The sequence below is a fragment of the Anas acuta genome, chromosome 2 (genome assembly GCF_963932015.1).
Source record: "Anas acuta chromosome 2, bAnaAcu1.1, whole genome shotgun sequence".
In the NCBI taxonomy this organism is placed as follows: Eukaryota; Metazoa; Chordata; class Aves; order Anseriformes; family Anatidae; genus Anas; species Anas acuta.
Genome location: NC_088980.1, coordinates 31,199,340 through 31,222,770, shown reverse-complemented (window position 1 = coordinate 31,222,770; position 23,431 = coordinate 31,199,340). Strand labels below are relative to the sequence as shown.

General features: G+C 41.1%; 1 protein-coding gene across 1 annotated transcript; it reads right to left on the bottom strand.

The window, feature by feature from the left end:
- Positions 1-77: 77 nt before the first annotated feature.
- On the bottom strand, positions 78-18,668 carry TSPAN13 (tetraspanin 13). The gene is made up of 6 exons (XM_068674104.1): positions 18,336-18,668; positions 6,362-6,529; positions 5,005-5,085; positions 3,946-4,059; positions 3,499-3,609; positions 78-2,295 (listed from the first exon to the last, which is right to left on the bottom strand). Exons 1-6 carry the CDS (start codon positions 18,396-18,398, stop codon positions 2,221-2,223), a joined length of 612 nt encoding a protein of 203 aa, XP_068530205.1. The 5' UTR covers positions 18,399-18,668; the 3' UTR covers positions 78-2,220.
- Between the last annotated feature and the right edge of the window lie 4,763 nt (positions 18,669-23,431).

Below are 23,431 nucleotides of genomic sequence, written 5' to 3'. Positions count from 1 at the left end.
ATATCTTTGATGTGAATTTCAAGGTTCGTAGTTGATTTTAAAAGCAAACAAACAAAAAAACAGTCTTAGACAAAGTATTATTAATACAATAGAAAAACTTTAATCAAACCTTATGCTCCACTGATCTGTCTTTTGAACACTTAAATTCACACTAAGTGTTCTGAGGCATGACAGTTTCTGAAGTAGTAACATTTTCAGTATTTCTTCCGTAACACACATGTACACACTCTATATCACCTACTATAATCATGAAGCTAGAACCACCCCAAACCAAGCTCTAAATACAATGAAGAAAAATTTCAAGGTCGAAGCAATGATATAGTATTATTTTAACATTCAGAAACCTCCTCCTTAATTCTCTTCCTCTGGTTTATGACATTAATGCACAGACTACAAAGCCCATCTAGACTAGGAAAATTAGCTGTTGCTAAGGACAGCTTTGAGATCATCACTGTCCTCTTGACACTTATTGAGAACGGCAGGGTAAGTACCCTTTAACAGGACAGCATTTGGAGGAAAATAAAAAAAAGACTGTGCATATTTACATTATACTTCAGTAACAGTCTGAAGGCTTTTAAGGTCCCATTCCCCTCAGTACATGGGTTCAGCACGTGCTTGAAGCAGAAAGCAATACTTCCAGACATATGAAGCAGGAATTCACAGATCCAACACCAGGAGATGGCGCTACTAGCAGATGTTGAAGAATCATCTGAAGACAAGCTGACCTAAACTCCTCATAGCCCTCTCCATGTTCAGGTTCAGCATTTTCCTTTGAAACCTCGAGACAATTCCTTCTTGAGAAGCACTGGTCACATGAAGTCTGAAAGCATTCTGATAAGCAGGTATTTCAACTCGTTTGTGCCTTCTTTGCAAAAGCGAGAAGGCATCTGCCTAGCAAAGGGCGACCCCTATGAGAACCTTCTTTCATTTGCACTCAGTGACAGCCCTTCCACCACACTCAGCTACTGTGTGCAAGGCAGATGACCTTAATACGCTTCCCTTTTTCTCCCTGCAGAGCTGTCTTTCAGGCTACAGAAACTTCCTACACCATGCTAGAAGCAGAAGTTTAATTAAGAAAAAGTATAGGTCTGCAATTCATTGTGATTAGAAACAAATGGAACACGCACACCTCCGGCTGCTTACATCTTCCAGCTCATGGATCACTTGTGTTGGAGATTGGACCAGAGACCATGCTCTCCTTTAGCTTAGACAACACTCAGCACATGAATGATGTGCCATTCTAACTTTAATCTTTTTTCCCCCCTCATTTTTTCTCCTTTTTTCCTCCTGCCAACTATTCAATCTCTTATCAAATCAAGACTTGAAGTTGGATGACAGAAGAATATATACTGCTAAGTGAGTACAACAATAGTTTTATACTATCTGTAAAAATATTTATACAGCTTTCCAAACACCAAGTCAGGTTTCCTACGTAAACAAGATGACAGACCACTATCAATGCTTATGTTGTGCAAATACCAAATTTCATTCAGTTGTCAAAGAAAAAAGGCTCAGGTTAATTAGCTCCAGATTACATCAATGGTTTTCTTCATTCATTGTTCTCATAGTGAAGATATCCATAAAAGTACTTCTTTTTAATTGTCAAAACAACTCTAGATCTGCCCCCAAGAAAACAAACCAAACAGGGTACGGAAGGGGTGAAGAGTACAGTAGTCAGTTAATACACACTTACACGCACTACAGATTATAACACCTTTACCTTTTTAAAAAATAAGAACAGGAGAGTGGGAGACCATTACTAAGACAAAAAGAAGGTGACTAGAACTCATTGTAAATCTTAATCAAAATCATACAGCTTCAAACACCCACCATGTAATTTTTATCATTTTAATGAGAAATTACAGGAGTTTTTGTAATCAATGAATACAGCAGAAAATACTTTTTTTGGGTTTTTTTTTGGACAGCAGAGAAACCAGTAGTGCTACAAAACTCACTGAACAGAGTTCACCATGTCAACTACTGAAGTCATAACAGAATTACTCTGACTCTGCCCAGCTACTGAATACTCTGATCTACTTCAAAATAGAGATATTTAAGAAAAACAGTGGGAATTTAAAGATGAAAACCACAAACTTCTTATGGAAAAAATTTGCTTTTGGGTACATGGAGAATCCTTATTACTGGGAAGTATCAAACTATGGAGATCTAATATTTTGAAGTAGAGGGTGCAGAGAGAAGATTCAGTCTTTTATAAACTTATCAAAGAAAAGCACTAGGGTTTGCACGGGGATCCTTTTGGTTCCTGTATCTATAGGTCAGCCAGACTCCCAGAATCTGAAAGGAAAAAAAAACGCAGATATTATTAAGCAGAGGGAAAGGGTTTCCACCCTCAACTTCCATCAGTTTTAGTAAGTTTGTTTTAAACATAAAACCCCAATAACGAATTTATAGTATATGAGCGTAGGATATTATACTTTTGCTGAAATTGCACAACCCCACACCAACTACCTTAATTTAAAAAAGAATGCACCTTCTCAGAAGGTATTCTTATCTAGCAATAGAGAGAAGAAAATAAGGCCAGAACTGTATCCACAGTGCTAAGCAAAATATTTATCAGAGGATATTTAGTATCACAGTATCTAGAGCTATCCTTCCCCCCCCCCAGAGATAAATATTCATAAGCCTGTTTTTAGGATAATGATAAATAATATCCTCTAAATTGTTTCACTTCATCAGCTACCACTTAAGAATAGGGTTATATTCCACTACATTTTCAAATTCAGCATAAAAAGACACACACACACCCCCTACAGCAACTTCACATTTTGAATACAGAAATTGAGGGCAGAAGTCAGAGTAATTGTACTTAAGTTGCTATATCCCTTGCTGCTGCAATATCTACAAACAGTCTGAAAACTGCACTACACAGCAGGAGCAGTATTTTAACATGCCGTACTGTGAAATTATGAAAGATCTGCTCCAACGATTTTTATTCACTGATTGATAAAGCAAGTATATGAACCATCTGGATACTAAAGCATAGAGCCAAAGACTTTAAAAAAAAAAAAAGCACACCATAATGCATAAAATACAGTTCATTTATTATGGTACAGTCTCTGCACTACTGGAGACATAAAGAAAACCTCCAAAATAAACAAAGGAGCACGGAAGGACAGAGGGAGCAGGGAGAACATGGAAATAAGCTAAAAGTAACAGCATATCTTTATTACTTTTAGATAACAGTAAACCTGAACAGCTAACTTTTTGCAAAATTTAGGCTTTATAGCACCACATTTTAATGCGTTACATACTAAGTTTGTAGTCTAAATAACAGAACGTCATAAATACTCCCAGTGTTGAATAAAGACAAGCCCTACTTTTGGCAGACTTAAACAAGCTGATAAAGTGAAAAGCTTTGACCTTATTAGGTTTGACAACGTGGGGAGTTCCTGTAATAAAACCCCTAAAACTTAAGGCTTTGTTTTGTGTCACAATTATGGGGGGGGGGGGGGGAGCACTGTTTTCTAACCTACTTACCTCTGTGAAACTGAAGAAGAGTCCTATGCCTCCAACAAATCTGAGCACCATTCCAGAATATTCTTCTATTATCGGTGCACATGGTTGACACTGGTGACTTCTAAAGCAATCCTGTAACAGATACAAACGGAGAATTGCATTCCATTTTCTGATGAAGCTTCACTGATTGAAAGTACCCAGTTAGCTTTATAGAAGACTACGAGCCACAGACAAAGCTTTAGGAACTATAAGACTCCAAAAAAGCAAGTACACAAATAGAACCTTTAAAGAGTGCTCTGTAAGGTTCCCAGTAAGTTACATAAGGACCTTAGTATTATCATTATGACTAACTTACAGATTTGTTAAAAACCTTTACTTTCTTCAACAATGAAAGCAATTATACATTATTGAACAAATACAACAATAGAAGGTTGAGGTCTTCTTACACTTCAAAAAAAAAAAACTTACAGAGGAGCAGGTTTCATTTGGATCAAAGACTCTGAATCCACAACAATTGAGATTTCTCTCAATATCTGTTCTTGCACTGTTAGTGTTATTCCATCCCACCTCTAGAAGTTGACTCTACAAGACACAAGCAAATACATATTAATTAATCTGTTTTATATATCAGTGGAAACCAACACGAGGCAACGTAGGTGATTCTCTTTTTGCTTCCTTCATAATAGGAACAACGGTTGACTTCCCAAACACAGCTCAAACAGAAACCTTATGTGATAGCTTCTCATTGAGCAGGCACATCCAAATAACAGAAATAACATTTCTTACCTAGCTTTGCTCCACCAATTATATAGCCCTTAACAACTAAAACCTTCAGATCCCAAAGTGTAACAGAATAACATTAAAGAATGAATTCAATGTTCAAACAGTCTGGGTTGCAAATGAGATTGCAGCACCTAGCAGCAGCACGTTCATGGTCAAGTTGTTTTCCTCCAATCCTTTTCCTAAACTGAACAAGAGCACGAGTAATAGAACACACGACTAACCTAAACATGATTGCTCAGGTTTTAAACAAATTGTGTGTACATGTAGAAGCTGGTCATTTCATCACTATACCCTTGCCTCCTTCTTACACAGTAAGAATTATTCTCCATGCCACAGACGCTTGTCTTACTTTTCCACTTATGGGTCAGTCACTGCTGTACCTAATGTAGTCATAACCTTTTCAGTTACACAAAAACAATTCAGTGGATTTATCACCTTTACATCATGATTACTACTGTAGATTTTATCAGCTTATCTGGAACTGCTGAACACATGATATACCACGCTGCTACAACTGTGAACATAAACCTAGGTGGGAACCTTAAAATCAAAATAATTAAAAAATAAAAAAAGACATCCACAGGGCATTTTTAAACCCAGATTTTCTTAAAATATGCACTACACACTTGGAAGACTACATATATATGTATAGATAAATATGCACCCACACATACATATAAACACATGAAATAAAAAATAATATTATACTATAGATTAACTGAGAAGTCATGAAACATTTCTTACCTGCTGTTCCTTGTTTAGTGCCAAACAGGCACAGGAGACAGAAAACTGGACAATAAAAACTAGCAAAAGGATGATCATGTACTGAAAGTAGTAGTTAAAGATACTCTCAAATTAATTTTGTTTATAGAACACAAATGACTAATGACATGCCTTATTTCATCAGATAAGGACAGGTCTTTTGAAACAAAAGAACTACAGAAAAATTCTAAACTAGATGTGTAAGAGATAACAAATAACATCCCCAGAACTCAATCACCATATGTTATCTCATTTTGGCTATTAGTATTCACAGCTTGTATTTTTTGGGTTTTGGTATTTCTTGTTTAGGAAGACAATATGAGCAAAGAAATAATGAAAGTTGAGAGAGAAAAAAACTCTGTAGTTGGTTTCTTTAGCTTTACAGACTAAGGTTGCCATTTCAAGGTACTTCACTTACAATGATAAATAAAATACTTCTCCATATATTACACGTTTTTTGCTTTGTTCAATGACATCACACTGTAATTAATTAAAAAGGTAACTTTAAGATAGATTACAAAAACTGAGAGCTGCTTTTGGAATACAATTTTGCACTGATGTATCTGAAAACAGTATAAAACCAAAAATATCATGTTTTATTTGTTCACGTTTTGGATTCACAATTTGGCTGCCATGTTCCAAAGCAAAAACCTTACCTCATGTAATTAAATTGTGTATGATGCAGACATCACTATTTATTCACAGACCAGAACCAGAAATATAAGAATTTTATCTGATTAATCTCTTCTCTCATCCAAACAGATCAATTTTGTTATGCAAGGCAGCACCACAGACTGCTTACCCATAAAGGGACAGCACAGCACACTGAAAAGGCCTGTGCTTATTTCAAATCTGGGTTCACAATTAAAGACTAGGTATGAAATAAAGTGCTTATTGGCAGCATGTATGGGTAACAACGCCTTCCTCTGCCAGCTACAGCCAGTTTACTGTCTGGAAGTATTGTCTTCCTCCACTGTTAAACGTTAGTAGTTCACACACTCCAGCTTGCTAGAGGGTTGAGTACACAGTGAGAAGGGTTTGTAACATGTAACACAGTGGCACACTTCTCTATCTTCTCAAAAAGCTGAAATATTTTAATTTTTAAATAGAGAAGGATAGAATAGTTCTGTCTTCAAAGTGAAAATAAGGGCAGAACAAGGAAATTAGAATAAAGTAAACTGGGAATGATGTTTAATTTAAACTGCATCTGACCAAGCCAGAAATTCACAGCTTTGTTCTGTTTTTGAAGCACCTTCCACAAGGTGTCAGCCCACAGATCAGGTTGTTGACATGCCTTGAACCAAGTTGTGATTCATGTGCTAACACATCAGAAGGATACAAAGAACAGCAATACTTGATGATGTTTCACCGCACCAATCAATCCAACAAGGGCAATGAGGAAGAGGAAGATGCCTACTGCAATTGCCACTCCGACAACTCTGAAACTAGAGATGAGGCCAAAACCGATTCCCCATGCTGCAATTCCAATCAGCAGCAAGCTTACCAGCTGGAGGGAAGAGAAAACAGAGTTAGTCTGCATGTTAAAAGAGGCTCAATCAACACACAGCTACATTCCTTACGTTAAGGTTGTTACCAGAAATGTACAATTCTTTCCAGTTCAAAGAGAAGCAGCACAATGCTAAACGAACTAATTTTCCACTTCATCCTGAAAATGACTTTACCAGATGTTTTAAGGCACAGATACTCCTCAACACTGTTACAGAGGAACTGTGGTAGCTCATGCAACATGGCTTGACTTGTAGGCTATCTGTAACTGACTAGAAACAGTGAATTTGTGTGGATTATAACAGAATTGACAAAATAAGATAAAAATCATCATCTTTAAAGTACAGAATGGTAGAATGAAACTTCCAGATGTTTTCTGCAACTCTGCATATTTATGGAGTAAAGCTCCACAGCTCTGAACATATAAAAAAACGTACTTTGCCAAAACTTACCGTAATCAGAAATACTTGTATTAATTCATTACAGAAGATTCTGTGTAGTACATGATATAACACAGCAGTTAAAAAGGTCACACAAAAATACCTTTTAGATCTGTATCTCAAGGACTGCATATAGTGCAACAATTAAGGGGTCCTGTCTCAGCCATGTATTTCATCAGGAAATTAGCTCTCCTATGAGGTCAATCCTACTTCAATACCCAAAGCACTCCTATGCTGTTTCCTTCCTTTTAAAGATGGTATTCAGGGAAAGCAAGCAGAATCTGTCCCAGTTAGTTAGTTAGAATTTATTGTTTATGTGGGCAGGAAGCTCCAGCCTTTCCTGTTTCCAGGCCAAACACATAGGAAAAAAAAATAAATTCCAACATGAAAAGCTGCAGAGAAATCTGCAATGAGTTACAACAGGAGGGAAGCAGCAGACAAAGCAACGCAGATGTCCTTGACACAAGATGCCTAACACTCATTTGAAACAGCTAGACCTATGCATAACATATCGCCTATTACATTCTCCATTAAATAACATCAATTTGACATGCAAATTTCAACTTTCCCAAAGCCTGACCTCACCAAAAATACCCAGAAGCTGTATTATTATAAAAAGTTGTAAGCACTCGGTCTAGTCCAACTGCATGGCTTTATTCAACAACAAATATAGAGCAGCACTTACACTTGTTTGAACAAAAACTGATGAACAAGACTATCATGACATTTTACTACTTACCAGAGGGATTTAAAAAAAAAAAAAAAACAAGAGTAAATTTCCAGTTTAACCATCGTTTCAGTATATTTACCCTAAAGCAGGGCATTTTTCTTGGTTTTAATGCTAAACATGATCCTATGAGAGCATATTTTTTCAACTAAAGTATCTTTTAGAAGACTGGTTGATATAATGCTGCTTTTGAGAGAAGAAAATCTAAAACAACATCAAGAAAGCTTGTGAGATTTCTTGATCACAAGTTTGATGCTCAGCAAGATCAAAACACAGTGGGAGTTGTCCCCAGCTTGCATTCAGACAGAAACACATCTCAAAAAAGTTCTTATGGAAAGCCACTAATCCGCAGGAGAAATTTAATCAGTCTGCAAGAAGAAAAGGAGGGTATTTGCCATCCCTACACCTTCCATTCACGACATGAAGAGACAGAAGAGCAGTATAACAGTGTTAGAAATTGTTCAATACCAGTAGAGTTTCAGGATTAATTCACATATTTGTTTCTCTTAAATGAAAAATCTTAATCATCATGTTTAGTGAAAATCAAAACACCGGGCCAAGATGTCAAGAATCTAAATTACAGGGAAGAGAAAAATAAGAAAACAACAACAAAAGCGCCTTGGCTCTGCCACAGACAGATCTTCTGAACATATGCTGCATAAGGCTATAAACTTCCTAAAACTGCTGGTTAAAAATTAGCCTCGCTATCAGAGAGTTAAGTGCAAGATCCTCCTGATCTGATCTATGCCCATTCACTTTATTTCATTGCTTTGTACCACAGGAAAGATTTATTTTACTACATTAGCGTCAGAAACGTCCATATCTTTTGCTCAGTTATTTCTTAAAAATTCTAAAACAGATATATGAAATCACCTTATTCTTAAAAGGATCAAAATCAAAAAACAGGAGATCTAAACAAAATCTATGCTTAAAACATTCTTAGATGTGTGGTATGTGAGCTGCAGAGTACCCCTTACTTCTTGCTGCTGTTAATTGCCTCAGCTAGAAAGTAAAAAACAAAAAAAAAAAAAAGGAAAAAAATACTCTTCTAGACTCTTAAACCTGTTGTTCAACCTCAAATGTGCAATAGTCTGGTGGCCAACTTTGACCAAAAAAAAAAAAAGAAAGAGATACGTTTTCTCTTCATTTATGAAGCTGACCACTGCCTAATTCTTCAAAGCATCTGGAAATTCCTTATGATCACAGGTCTATATTACTGGGTTCCGGTTGGCAAGTGATGTGAGAATGCTTCATCCAGTATCAGCCAGATTGGGATCAAAGCCACTCCAGACTCCTCCAATTTCAGCCACTTGAAAGTGTGGAAAATTGACCGTGTATTTCAAAACTGAACGCAAACTGAAGGCTTACAAACCATTCTCAAAATGGATTTAGGATTAAGCTTGTGCCTCTTCTGCATGTTGAAAGATGAAATTTTTTTTATTCCTTCGTTTTCAGTTGTGCTTCGACACTGGGAATCATCCCCTCTGGGTTCTTATTACCAGGTCGACAGGTGGCTGTCAGGAAGCGTCAGACATGTGATTCAGCAGCTACAGATCCAGACTGTAGACGTAACCAATTGCTCAGATGTAGGTCTCCAAGAAACAAACTCCCTGTCTAGTAAACTAAGCTTTTCAACTCTTTTGTCCCCTCCCTCCAAAGAATAAAGGCATTTTTCCCTGTTATTGTTCATTCCGTTAAGCAATAAAGGCAGAGACATATGCAGTTTTATAGAGTCATAATGTGAAACACTAAAGTAAACACATACTACTACAAACAGGAAAAATAACTTAAGCTGTTTTGGGAAGTTTTTTACAGTTCGGTAAAAACAAAGCAAGATTCTTAGGTTAAACAACTGTTTAGCTGCTACTCAACACTGTATATTCAGGTGTTTTGAAACAAAGAACTTAGATTTAATATTTCTAAAAGTGAACCTACTGTGACTTTGAAATTAATCATGGTTCAAAAAAAATCAGTGCCCCTAACTACTTTTAAATGAACAGTATGTACATTCTAGAGGTACCAACTTTATTTATTTAAAAACTCATCTATTTCTGCTAAATAAAGACAAAAGGATTGTACAGACCTTCCAAACGTCATGTTTAATTTTACTGACTGAACGTTTCACAGCAGCAACCCTCCCCCCCCAAGAAAATAACGTCATCTTTGAAAGACTGAAGCAGAAGTGAACCTATTTTCTCTACATAAATTTTACATTATGTACAGCTAGCCTTACTTACGGGTGCTTCAAATATTTACTACCAAAAACATAGCAAATCACAGCCCAGTTTCTAGTGAATAGGACAGATCTGTTTTCCCACAGTTCATTAATAAGCTGAGAAAACTTGGGTTGGAAAAATGGACTGTTAGATTGAATGAAACCTGGCTGGATGGTTGAGCTTGAACGGTAGTAATGGATGGCTCCACATCCTGCTGGTAGCTGGTAAGGGGGTTGATACAGGGGCCAACATCACTCAGCATCTTCAACAACAGCCTAGGTGATGGAATAGAACAAATCCTTCAAACATCCATGGATGATACTAAACAAGAAAGAGGGACTGACTCTCCAAATACTAGAGGTTCAGCTCAGACCTTGATGAACTTTGTGAGGTTTTTATTGGCTCACTCCTAAAGTGCAAAATTGTGCACCTGGGTTACGTCATTGCAGCCTGGGAACAGACTGGCTAAACAACAGCCTTCCGAGATAGACCTGGGGATCACACAGGTTGCCAAGTGGAATACGAGCCAAAGTCTGTTCTCACTGTGAAGGGAAAGCCAAGAGGAGGACGATCAAAGGAAACTCAATGCTGGAGAAGCTGCAAGCTGAAGTACTGTGTCCTATTTTAAACCTCCCAAGTCAAAAAGAAATATGAGAAGCTGGAAAGGGTCTCTGAATGGCCTGGAGCTTTGAGGATGATGTTTGAGAATCAGGTGATGAAGCTAGGTTTGCTTAGTCAGTCATAATCTAATAGTAGCTGAAAATGAAGGAGCGTTATGAAAACAATGGAGGCAAACACTTCTCAGTACTGACAGGCAGCAAAACAAGGGTGACAGCCACAAGCAACAGCTTGGAAGGTTCTGGACATCAAAAAAAAGAAAACACCTGCAAGGTGGTTTGGTGCTGCACTCAAAAAGATGATGAAATCTGTTCTCTGAGGTGTTCAAGACTGAAGTAGACAAAGCCACAGCTGGCAACCTAGTGTTGCTCATAATCCTGCTCAGAGCAGAAGCCCAGACAAGCGGGCCCTGAAGTCCCCTCCAAACACCACTGCCAGCAGATCTACCATGGAAATTTTACCATTCCCCACACCAAAAATCCAAGTTTTATGTGAAGGATGGGGGACAGGCTTAACACTGACTAAGGACTCTGCTGAACCACCTGGCTCATTAAATACTACAATCTCCTAAGCCATGCAACAGCAAAACACCTTCTTACAAGCAGTTCTCAATAAAAGAGCTACAAATGGTTCTTCAGAAGTACTTACGCAGTGATTTAAAAGGTCCCATTCACTTAAGAGCAAAAGAATTTATTACAGCCTCAAACTAGAGCAAGTTCTCACAGAAAGATACTACAAGCACATACTATCCACAAACCAGAAAAGCAAGACAGAGCCCCAGGAAGTATGTGAATATGGGGAAACAACAGCCAGTATTCCAAATTTAAGACTCTCTGTGGTGGCTTTACCCTGCCAGGCAGCTGAGCTCCACCACAACTACTCTCTCAATCCCCTTCCCCAAAGGGAAATGGGGAGAAAATACAATGTGGTAAGGACAGAGAGATCACTCAATAATTACCATCATGGGCAAGACAGACTCAGCATGGGGAGATTAATGTAATTTATTGCCTATTGCTACCAAGCTAGAGCAGTAAGAAACCTAAAAATACCTTCTCCTCCATCTACCGTCTCCTATGTCCTTCCCCCAATGGAATGGGGGCTGCGGTCAGTCCCTGATGCTTCATCTCCACGACTCCTTCACGGTCACTCAGCCCCTGCTCCCCGTGGGGTCCCTCCCACAGGATGCCACCTTTCCCAAACTGATCCTGCGGGGGCTGCTCACAGGCAACAGCTCTTCAAGATCTGCTCCCACATGGCTCTGTACCACAGGGTCCATCCCCCAGGAGCAAACTGCTCCAGCACGGGTCCCCCACAGGTGGCAGCTCCCCCCAGACCTCCTACTCCAGCGTGGGCTCCTCTCCACGGGCTGCAGCTCTGGCCCAGGGCCTGCTCCTGTGGGGGCTCTCCATGGGCCACAGCCTCCTCCAGGCCACATCACCTGCTCCACTGGGGGCTCCTCCACAGGCTGCAGGGTGGAGATCTGCTCCATGTGGGACCCATGGGCTGCAGGGGGACAGCCTGCTCCACCAGGGGCCTCTCCACAGGCTGCAGGGGAACTGCTCCTGCATTCCTGGAGCACCTTCTGCCCTCCTGCTGCACTGACCTTGGGGGCTGCAGGGCTGCTTCTCACTCCTCACTCTCTCAGCTGCTGTTGCACAGCAGTTATTTTCCCCCCCTTCCTTAACTCTGCTCTCCCAGAGGCCCACCCAGTGCTGCTCCCTGGCTCAGCTCTGGCCAGCAGCAGGTCCCTTTGGATCCGGCTGGAGCTGGCCCTGACCTGACATGGGGCAGCTGCTGGGCTCTGCTCACAGAGGCCACCCCTGCAGTCCCCCTGCTGCCAAGCCCTTGCCACGTAAACCCAATACACCCTTGTTTACTACCTTCACCTATACAAACTCCAGCAACCTTTTCTAAAAACACATACACAATAACCTGATATATAAACTCATGGATTTGAAATTAAATGTCTTCCTGGAACAAACCTACAGGCAGCATAAGTCCCAAGAGATGAACAGTAGATTTCACTATGAGGTCAAGTACTTTTTCTACAGAGTCTGAAAAAAAGTAAGAAAATCAAGCATCTTGCCATTAGAGAAAATATTACTCCCATATCAGCATCTCTGTAGGAAATATTTTAGGGACTCTATGTTCAAGATCAGTGGAATGAATCAGACTCCACTTGAAGCATCTTTCATTATACGTGTCTAAAAATACACATATAAATGCTTGTCCATTACACACAGAGACTTGGATTTCAGAGATGCTTCAAAAGAGCAATTTATAGACAAAGTAGAATTTCTTTGTGACAAAGAAAGCTGAAGTCATCACAAGTTTGCTTGTCCCATCCTCCAGTTAACTTATTGTTAACATGAATAAAGCATTAGCCTTTATAGTACCTGTCTGGTTTTCTTTCCCCTTAATACTGCATAAATTACTCCTTTAACTCATCTAAAATCAAAATGGAAAACAAATTCTTAATTCACTAGTCTTTAAATCCAAGTTTTCCTGTGCTCAAGGTTGCTCTTTTGCACCACCACTGCACCAGATAAATACATTTCCATTCACACTTACCCCATGTATTTGTACACAAGCTTAACTTTTATGTTACAAAAAGAAACCAAGACACAGAGAAATGATTTCAGTAGACACCACTACTGACAAACAATTCAAATGCCCAGACCAGTTCCTCCTTCCCTCAATGGCATGCCATAAGCAAATATGCTATTTTCACTGACTAGCAACTTTTCAGCATTTCAACTAGCTTCAACTGCTAGGAAGCAAGTCAGACACAGAATTTAGCGTTCTCAGAGCTTCTTTGTAGCCTCAGACCAAAACAGAGTTAATAAAAACTACATTTCAGAAGTTAAATTTTAAGAAATATGGCCTCGCCATTCCTGCATTAAGAGACTATAAAGCCTTCACACCACTATCAGCAAAGGAAATATTTACAGAAGAGCTGTCAGACTGGATAAGGAAGAGGAACTGAAATCAGAGAGATTGCACACATGATGAAACGCATCCTCCCTGACCCCTCTCTCCCTCTACACAATTCATAATCATAACACTTCTTTTAAGGGGGCTTTAAAATCTAAACCTGAAGTGGTATATTGTGTATTATATTGTGTAGTGGCATTTTGATGTCAAAGATTTCTACCACTCTCCCCTTCGACTCAGTCAATCATTTCTTCACATCCACAGAGAATCTACAAGACAATTCTTCTGGTTCCCCACACTTCATCTAAAAACAACGTGTTAATATAAAAGGCAGTATGTGCTGGTGCACCTTTAGCAAGCCACGACTAGAGTGAAATTGATTTTTATCATGCCTGCAGGTTATCCAACCCATAAACAGCTTTGCCTCTCAGTATTTCTTCAGCTTTACTGAAAGCAAAGTTAAGGTTACGCAGTAAAGCTTTGAGCACTTCCAGAGGATTTCCAACAGAAAGTAGAACCTTTCACAATTATGATACTTATTCCATTTACATGAGGAGCTATCAGTGGTCTGGTTACTGAACAGCCTTGAAAGGCATGATGTGGAGTGAGCAATTTATGTGAAAGGCAGCATTCCTGTCTCTTATCACAGAAGCCAGCTCCTTGGGTTTGATGGCCCAGTTCAGAGTTCTTTGTGTTGTTGGCCAGTAATTAGGAATAAATTGTTGCTGACCATGTAACAAGCTTCTGTAAGGTTGAACCAGCAGTGAGATTTAACCCCTGTTTTGTACTCCATGGTTTTGGGAAATGCAAGCTTTCTGCTGTGTAATGGGAACAGCTGTCTTCTAAAATGCTTACTTTTGCTTGCCCCTTTCCCTCCCTCCCCCCCCACTTTTTTTTTTTTTTTTTTATAAATGGAAGATGTTTTCAGGAAGCCCAGTGATCCTTCACAGATCCTTCTTCCACACATATTTCACCCTCAACCTGAAAACATCAGTAGAAAATAATGATTTGAGCTCCAAGACTACTTCAGGGCATTCAAAGTGCATCTCTAAATGATGCTGGTTTTAAAGCGTCCACCTGTACTGTCAGAATGGTTGAACACATCAGAAAACAAAATATACCATACTCCATACAGCCTCCTCCTTCTGCACCCTATCATTCTCCAGTTCTTTTATTTAGCATGGTGGTCTGGCCTTCCAACTCAAACTACACATTCTGCACAAGCTGTTTCTAAATAAATAATAAAAAAAACACTTAAACACTCATATCTGATCTACAGACCCAGCATTTTGGCTACAAACTGACACACAGCACATCTGAGCACATGCCCAAGGACTGACAAGTTTTAAAATATATTTCAGTGTAGATAATCTTTGGTATTCTCAAGTGTGAGCACAGAAGCCTTCCAGAAAAGCCAATGAAAACAAACAGACTAAATTAACATGACCAACATTGACCTTCCTTGCCACATAGTCGGGAGCTTCTGTACCACTGTTGAACTTGCACACAAAAACAGCACAGCTCGTACTGCTGCCTTCACACTGTCCTTGGGAAACAAGGAGCCACTCCAAGGCAGCCTGCCCCATCTGCTGAGCACCCAGTTAGGACAGTGAGTTAGAGCAGCCCGATGCACAGGCAGGTGCTGCAGCAAACTTGACCTGCACGCTTGTACACAGACTGGAGAGCATCAGACACAGCAAGCAGCAAGCTATTTGCTGCTTGCTTCTCAGGGCAGAAAAACTTAGTCGAACCAAAAGGGACCTGAGCTCAGAGATCACAGGTTCCTCTACCACTGTGAAAGAAATTGATGTGTAGGACAGGAATTGGGTTTCTCTGATTACTGCCTGCTAGTACCTGGGTCTGCATAACCACTGCAGCAGGCAGGAAATTACCAGAAAGCACCAGCGACAGCTGCATTCCCTTTCCCTAGGAAAATCCAAATGTTTACCCTGCCTCTGACACCAGCTCTCTCTATGCAGAGTGAGAAGAGATGGAGCCTGCACACTTCCTGGGGGATGCAAGGTGCTCTCCCCTCTGCACTGGGAAATGTGCAACTTCCATGAGCACTATTACAAGCCCCACCATGCCAAACAGTTGCTGCCCAAATCTGGGATTTTCTGTCCTCATCTTTGCATATATTTACATAACACAGGGAAGGCAATTTTGCAAAGGTGGCAGACAGCACAAAAGTAGTAATTACTTACAGTAATTATTGCACCCAGAGAACAGACAGCAATAGGTAAAGAAAAAAAAAACACAAACTTTCAAGTACAATACTTTCAATAGCGATGCAAAGAACAGGGAGGGCACTGAACAGGCAGTCTAGAAACAAGTTCAGAGAGCAAAGTACTATAAGAAGTAGATGATTTTGATAAGGTGCTTTCTAGTGTTACAAGGAAACATGGATGCTCTTATGGCATGAGCCCTGTGGTACTAAAGAAAATACTTACTTTTAATGATAATGTTTTACCTTAAAATCAAACAGCCACTCTAGGTGTAAGAAAAACTGAAAGCCTGCTCTTGAAAACAAAGGCAAGATATTTACATACTGAAAACAAACAGTTAATGTTTGGTGCTGCAGGAATAACTAAGCTGCTCAGGTGATAAAAACAGCAAATACCATCCAAATGAACTGTTTTGTTTTTTTTTCTTTAATTTAAATACATTTAATGTTGCATCCCAGCCACCACTTCAATCTTTCATCACTAGCCAGGACTTGGGAATTTCCCTTTCCTTTCTGAGGAATCTGATCTGAAATAAGATACCAACTGTTCACCCTTCAACAGAATTACTCAAGACTTCCTTGAAAGGAACACTGTCTACCTAAGGAAATCCTTGTCTGATTAAAATGAGCAAATACCAGTAAGGCAAGCAACTAGGGTACTCTCATACCTGAGAGATTAGAAACCTGTAGTTACAATGCATCCTTGAATCTAGCTGAACTCCACGGACAGCCCTTTTAAACAGTTTATATTGGTCTGACACTCACAGAAAAACATAAATATGATTGACTAAAACAAAATTGGTCAGATATCCAAAGCTAGAACTCTAAAAATTATTGTAGGTAGACAGTTCTTCCATGTAAAACCTTATTCTAGCAATGCACTTCATTTTATACATACTAAGCCAACAGTTTCAACTATTTTTCTCTACTCTTCCTATACCTGCAAGGAACCATACTGAAGTCAGCAAGACTCAGATGCCAGAATTACTCACAGAAAAAAAAAAAAAAAATAGAATCTGTGCCTAAGGACATTAACTCAGTCCAGAGAAAAACCAAAACGCATCAGCAAATATCACCTGAAAAGAATGGTAAGCAAGCAATTAGGTTAGTCAGTTTCTGGTTTCTTACCTTAAGCCAGTAACTGATTTATTACTGACAGGATATGTATTTTTCTTGGTATACAAGAAAATAAGAGTAAAACAAGACAGCAAGCCCCAATATCCTACTTTGTTGTTTTGAAATTCAAGATATTCTAGAAGTGCTTAAAAAAAAAAAAAAGCTTAATACAAACTGTAACTCCCCAAGCACGTGATACAGACACATCGATGTAGCTGAATGTTCAAGAAGTGTTACCTAACAGAGCTTGTTATCTCTCCCCACTACTCCTCTCACCAATCCTTGCTGTGAATTACTGTTGCTTAAAAAGGTGAAGCTCATTCTCTGTTGGTCTTCCATGTGCTTTTCCAGTTTGGAGAACTGAGAGCAGGCCATCTCCTCTCTTACCAATCATTAATCGGCAACACAAGCAGTAACAGGTGGATATCCCAGTTACTGTAAAGTCATTCCTTCCTCTCAGCAAAAGCATATGCTCTGCACAGGTGACACAGATGAATACCAAGTGACACCCACAAAGTAAATTCTACTCAGAGACATCAGAGGAAGATTCAGGGCACAGGTACATTGCACAGGTGTTACAAACGGTACCACAGAGGTCTGAGATATCAACCCACCCCTTTAAGGCTAAATATGCTCAGAAGTCCTACCGGACCCCACAGATCTGGTTACTATCTGCCTGTCAGAATGCGCAATGAGATTTCAGGAAAAACGCACACAGATGGAGATTTGCGTACATATATTACGTTAGAAAGACCCACATTTTTCTCACCTTTCTGTCGTACAAGAAGTAACAATTAAAAAAACAAAATCTTGCTTGACATCTTAGTTTACTTAAAGAGGAATCAGGGTGGAGCACTCCAAGTTACCTTCACCGTGGTCTACTACACGAAGGTTACCTGAGACTGCAGATGCCAAAGCAGCCGATGCCTGCCTGCTCTGTTAGCTGGGGCCAACGTGGGCAAGGCACAGTGCCGCAGGGACCCCGTGCGACTTCCTAGGGCCACCTGGTGTTCCCAGAAGCACCCCTACACCCACTCACACCCCTCCGTGGGGCTTAGAGCCACACCTGACGAGCCGCTGGCGATGGGCAGGGTTTGGCGGCTGAACCCCATCAGAGCCGCTCGCTCCCTGGGCACACGCAGCCGGGGGCAGCCATTACACGCAGCCCTGCTCCCCGCGCTGCCTCGTGCGAGCATGGAAAAGGAGGAGAAAAAAGAAAAAAAAAAAAAAAAAAAACAAAAACCAAAACACCCACACCCCAACCACCAACGTTACTGCTGGCCGTTGAACACCGCCCCCCAGACTCACCGAAATAACAGCAGGTGCCTGCCCGGGGGCAGTCACCCACCCTAACGCACGCCGCCCCCCTCCTGCCGTGCCCCCGCTCCCTTCTCGGGGGGGGCAGCGGATCCCAACCGGGGGGCAGCGGCACCCCCCAGACACACACCGCAGGGCTCTCCCCCAGCCCCGCGGGGCAGCCCTGGCCGCCAAACGCCGTCCCCCGAAGCCCCCCGCCCCGCCCCGCGCCGCACCGTGTAGAGCAGGTTGAGGGCGCAGAGGCAGTTCTTGGAGCAGGCGAAGCCCCCGCACACCATGGCGCCGGTGCCGGTACCGCTGCCGGCGCGGTGCGGTGGGGTCCGGGAGAGCCGAGCCGAGCCGAGCCGCGGGGAGGCCGCCCCGCCCCCGCCCCGCCGCCAGCAGGTGAGCGGCGCCCGCTGATTGGCCGGGCCCCGGCGCAAAGGTAACAGTGTGCAAATGAGGGGCTGAGGGGATGGCGATGGCCGCCTCCTGAGGGGCAGGGGGTGCTCGGGGCTCAGCCCCGGCTGCCGTCCCCTAGGGTGTCCCCCTGCCGTGCCTGGGGCCTGGCGCGGGGGTACGGGGGGAGAGGCGGCGCTGGGCGTTACCGGGGGGTCGGCACCGCCTCGGCCATCTTGTTGTGCTGCCGCCTGTAGCCGCCTTCCCCCTCCCCTGGTCTGTGATCGGTAGCCTCACCCCCTGGGTAATCAGAAGGAGGCGTTCAAGGGGTTGTTTTTCTGGAGCGTTTGGAGTACTGTGAAGTTTTACTGGCTCTTTGTGTATTTCTTTTTTTTTTCCTTTTTTTATTGTCAGGTTCTTTCTGTGCCTTCTCTTACAAGCTTACATCAGTATGAGAGTTAAATATTTTTGCTCATGGGCAGCCACACAAAATAACCCATCTATACCGTTTCACAACAGCCTTCCCAAATTTCTGCTGCTGGTTCCAGTTGCCTGAAGCACTGTCCCAGTTCACCAGTACACTCCAAAACCCTATCTTCAGACACTGTGGAGCGATGCCGTGCAATAAACGCAACAGGCCCGGTAACCGCAGGCTACTTCAGGGTGTGCGCATGTTGCAGGATTGGTGACCAAAATGTTTTCTTTTCTTTTTCAGTGCTTCACAAAGAGGCAAGATCTGTGTTCCTCCACCATGAGCACTCGGGCTGTTTTGTAGCGCTGTGGCTTTATTGCAGGAAGGTTTGGTGCCAGAGCAAAACTTGCCAGCGATGGTCAGTTCCCGGATAGCAGAGGAAGCTGCATCTACTTTCTGATGAATTCACGACAATTCTTAATGGGAACTTGTCATCAAAACAATTTAAGAAGGAAATTTCAAAAGCGTTTTGTTTTATGTAATTTGGCTGGCCTCTGTCTGCTAAGGAAAGCCACAGCAGGCTAGTAATTCCTGCCAGCAGCGAGACAGAAAGAGGCTGAACAACAGCAGGCTTTGTCTTTCCTGGGCTGTCACTCAGATCTCTCTTTTTTTAACATCTTTTTCCTGTGCTCTTTGATGTTTTGCCAGACTTCTGCAATTAAACAATGCTCTCTTTTTTTTCTCCTCACACAGTAATGAAGACCCATAGTTTTTTACTGATGTACGTCTACCTCTCAGCTGCTAGCCAGGCAACAAATTAAAATTCTCCAATACTCGTGACCACAAATTAGATCTGAATGCTCAACAGCTGCTAAAGCTTTTTGTTTGTTTGTTTCCAGAGTTGACAGACACAGACTATCCCTGCTGCTGGAGCTCTGTGAAGTGGCCGGATGAGTGAAAAATATGTTGTGGGTTTTTGTTGTTGTTGTTTTTTCCTCTTGCTAATTAAGCTGACTTGATATTGTAGCTAATTTGGCCTATTGCTATTGGGAACACAGATTTACTGACTTGAGCTTCTGGCTTTATTGGGCCCTTCTGAACTTTTGGGCCCAGATCTGGCAGAGCATAAGCCCAGTATAATGTCACTTGCTTCAATGCAGTTTTACCAGCTGCTTCTAATTTTGTTGTAAAGAGCAGTTTCAGAAATTGTTTGTTGTCCTCTCAATAGGAAATAGTATCTTGAATGTGTGGCCTTTCCTGAACACAAGAAGCCATTAGCCTATCAAATGTTTTGTTGGATTTTGTTGCAAAGGCTCACTTATTAAATTACTGTACCATTGTCCTTTTGTTATAGTGCTGAATTATTCAATATTATCACCCACTGCCCTTCTTGTAGGAAGATCTCTTTCCCTATTAATTATTAAAAGGTGTACCTCCACTTTCTTAATCAATGCCACTATTTCTTATTAAAGGACACGGCTCCTACAGTCCCACTTAGTACAGGATTACTTCTTCAGATTCGAGTGTGCATCCAACCATGTCCATTGCAACTTGGTTTGTCCCCGCCTTGGACAATGATAAACTCTGTGGGGCACAGTTCAGCTTGGCTAGATAATCAGACGGTTCAATTAAATAGAGCTATGACAAATGTAGCTGGGCTTTAGGTCTTTTCTCTCCCACGCCTCTGATTCTGTTCACAACTTACAGTAGGAGCTTGGAATGATATTGTTTTGATTTAATACAAAACTTGCTTTTACAGCACTGAGCTGCACAAGTGCTCTAATTTCTGGTAGTGGCCAGAAGTACATCTGTGCTCCTGTTCTTATCAGGCTGAAGAACTTGTATCATATTCTGGTTCTGGCTAGAACTAATTGTCTTTTTTTTTTTTTCTTTAGTGAATTATTTTAAATTGTCAGTTACAACAAGGCACTTTTGTAATTGGAGATGAATCTTTCCTTCTCTGTAGGTAAAGCATAGATAATGTTTACTTTATTTATTTTTTTTTTTAAAGCTTAGTTATTTAAACAGCTGGTCCAAGTGAGAATCCTAAGTATGTCTCCTCGCCCTTTGTCTCTGTAGGGGACAAATTCTGCACTCCCATCTGTGACATTAATCCCCAAGCTGCCAGACATAACCAAGAGCAGAATATGACTTTTCCTGTTCTTCCCCCACTTTTTCCGATGCCTATTCTCCGCTTCCTTGCACACTCTTTGTTCTCCTGCCCTTTTTTCTTGCCTTTCAATGGCACTGCTGGCAACAGGAGGAGCTACAAACAGTGTGAATTAGTTGTTCTTCCATGGGAAACTGTGATGGGGGGAGAGAACACTGGGCACTTGTGCTGCTGCTGGGGCAGCCCTGATGGACTGGGCAAAAGGAAGAGCTCCTAGAGGGAGAGAGGGGAGTGAAAATGCAGAGCTGCCAGGGCTTGCTGCCAGCGTGCTTCTTGCAACTCAACAGAGCTTCAAGCAGAGACACTTTGGTTCTTCACTGTTCATTTCCATATAGACTGGTGATTTCAAGGAGGTTTTCTGCATGGGGCCTCCTGTGGAAACACTCAATTCAAACTGAGCATTTGGGCAAAATCTCTTCTGTATCAGTAGGCTGCAATCCCACATTATTGTTGCTCTTTTATTTTACTTATTATGTGCCTGAAATCTAAAGGCCTGTGTCACTTCTGAGTACAAATTTGAAATGTGGAGGCACAAGTATATACTAAGTTGTCTTGAAGTGTATACCATTGGCTTAAAATTACGACATTGTGACACCTAATCTTGCTTTGTACTAGTACAGAGTACCTAAAACATTGTTTGCAGAAATTGATTTTTATCGCTTTATTTTTCCCAGGTTTACAATGAGCAGTTGACAGCACTGAGCAGTTCCTTTCATTCTTTGTCTCACAGTCATTTTTCTTCCCTGTTGTTTGTATAAAGTCTCTCATGCACATCAAAATCAGGGAGAAGAAAAGCTGGGGTAAAGCAAGCCAGGTGTTTTCCAGAGCAGGAATGCCACATGCAGGATCTGTACTTTGTAATTAGTATCAATTGGCCTTTACTTTGACTTTCTCTCCTTCAATGTGTAAACAAAATACTTGTGAAAGTAGGAAAAAATACAGATAGTGGGACTAAATGCTATGAACTGAGTTGCAAGACAATCAGGCTTGTTCAAAACTTGCTGATTCCATGAAAATTTGTAGGAAATCTGAAATGCACCTTGCACAATTTTCTTCTCTGCCTGCTTGTCTTGGTATTTCTGCTTGTTTTGTTGTGTGTTTTTTGTGGTTGATTCTGTGTGTGTGTTTTCTTGGAACTTGTTTTTTGATTGTTTGTTTTTAAGCCTAGCATCAGGCTTTTTGCTTCCTTTAAGGCATTATAGGAAAACTCCAAATGATAGTCTTACAAACAATAATGTCGTATTTGTAGCTATGATGATGCAGCATCTAGAGAATTTCTCATTTTTCTTTTGTATATGCAAAAAGGTCCCATAGGATTGTTTTTAAAGCTTACTGCATGAGCCCAAAAACCAAGACAAGCATTTACAGTCTAAGTTTTATTTAAAATATTTATTGTACACGGTTGGCATTTTTAAATGTTAGTGTTGAGGCACATAGTGAATATGAACAAGGGGAGAGGGTCTCAGCTAGCTTATCATGGAGTATATAAAGGGCTCAAACTACCTTGGCACCTGACCACTAAAGCACATCCCTGTGCTTGGCACAGAAGTGTGTCTGAAGTTTGCTGATAGCTGCAGGGTCTGTGCTACAGTCAACGAAGTCTGTAAATCAAAATGGCATTTACAGTCCGTGTATGATCAACTGCATCTCTCCATGGAAAGTAGAGGTTCCTGTATCAAGCCATTTCTTGTCACTAAAAAAGGAAGTCTGAGTCATCTTGGTCACCTGAACTACCTCAATTATTCCGCCAGGTCAATTAGTCACCCTGGTTACCAGTAAAGCAGCAGGAAGAATATATGGAGTCAATAAAGGGGACACTTGAAACCTTGTCTGCAGCAATATTTTTTTAAGAGCTAAATTCAGTGCAAATGTCCAGCGGCCATGCCCCAGCTATTTACCGTATTGTTTGTCATGAACTCACTGTGCCATGGTAAGTATTTGCCCACAGAAGTGAGTTTCTCTCTGCTTCCTGGAACAAAGTGGGTTTACCAGCAGCACTATTGTGCCTGTGCCATTCCACCCCCAGCCTTAAAGAAGCCCTTTCTGGCACCAGGCACTGAAGACAGCATAAGCAAGGTGTATCTATCTGTTCTGGGATTGTATGGCCATCATATGGGTGCCAGGTGTAGATGGACCAGGTGTTGGAACAGTGCTTTATGCTAATGTTCATTATGTTCAATTCTGGTGTATAGAATAAGCTTGCCTGTGTTGTATGGGATGAAACATCTCTGTAGAGAAGAAAAAATATACAAAACTCTTTTGGACTTTTATTTATTTTTAGTGAATAAAACTCATTGTAAACAGAGAAAGGGGAAATTAGGACAGGAAAACATGCCATTTAAGTACAGAGG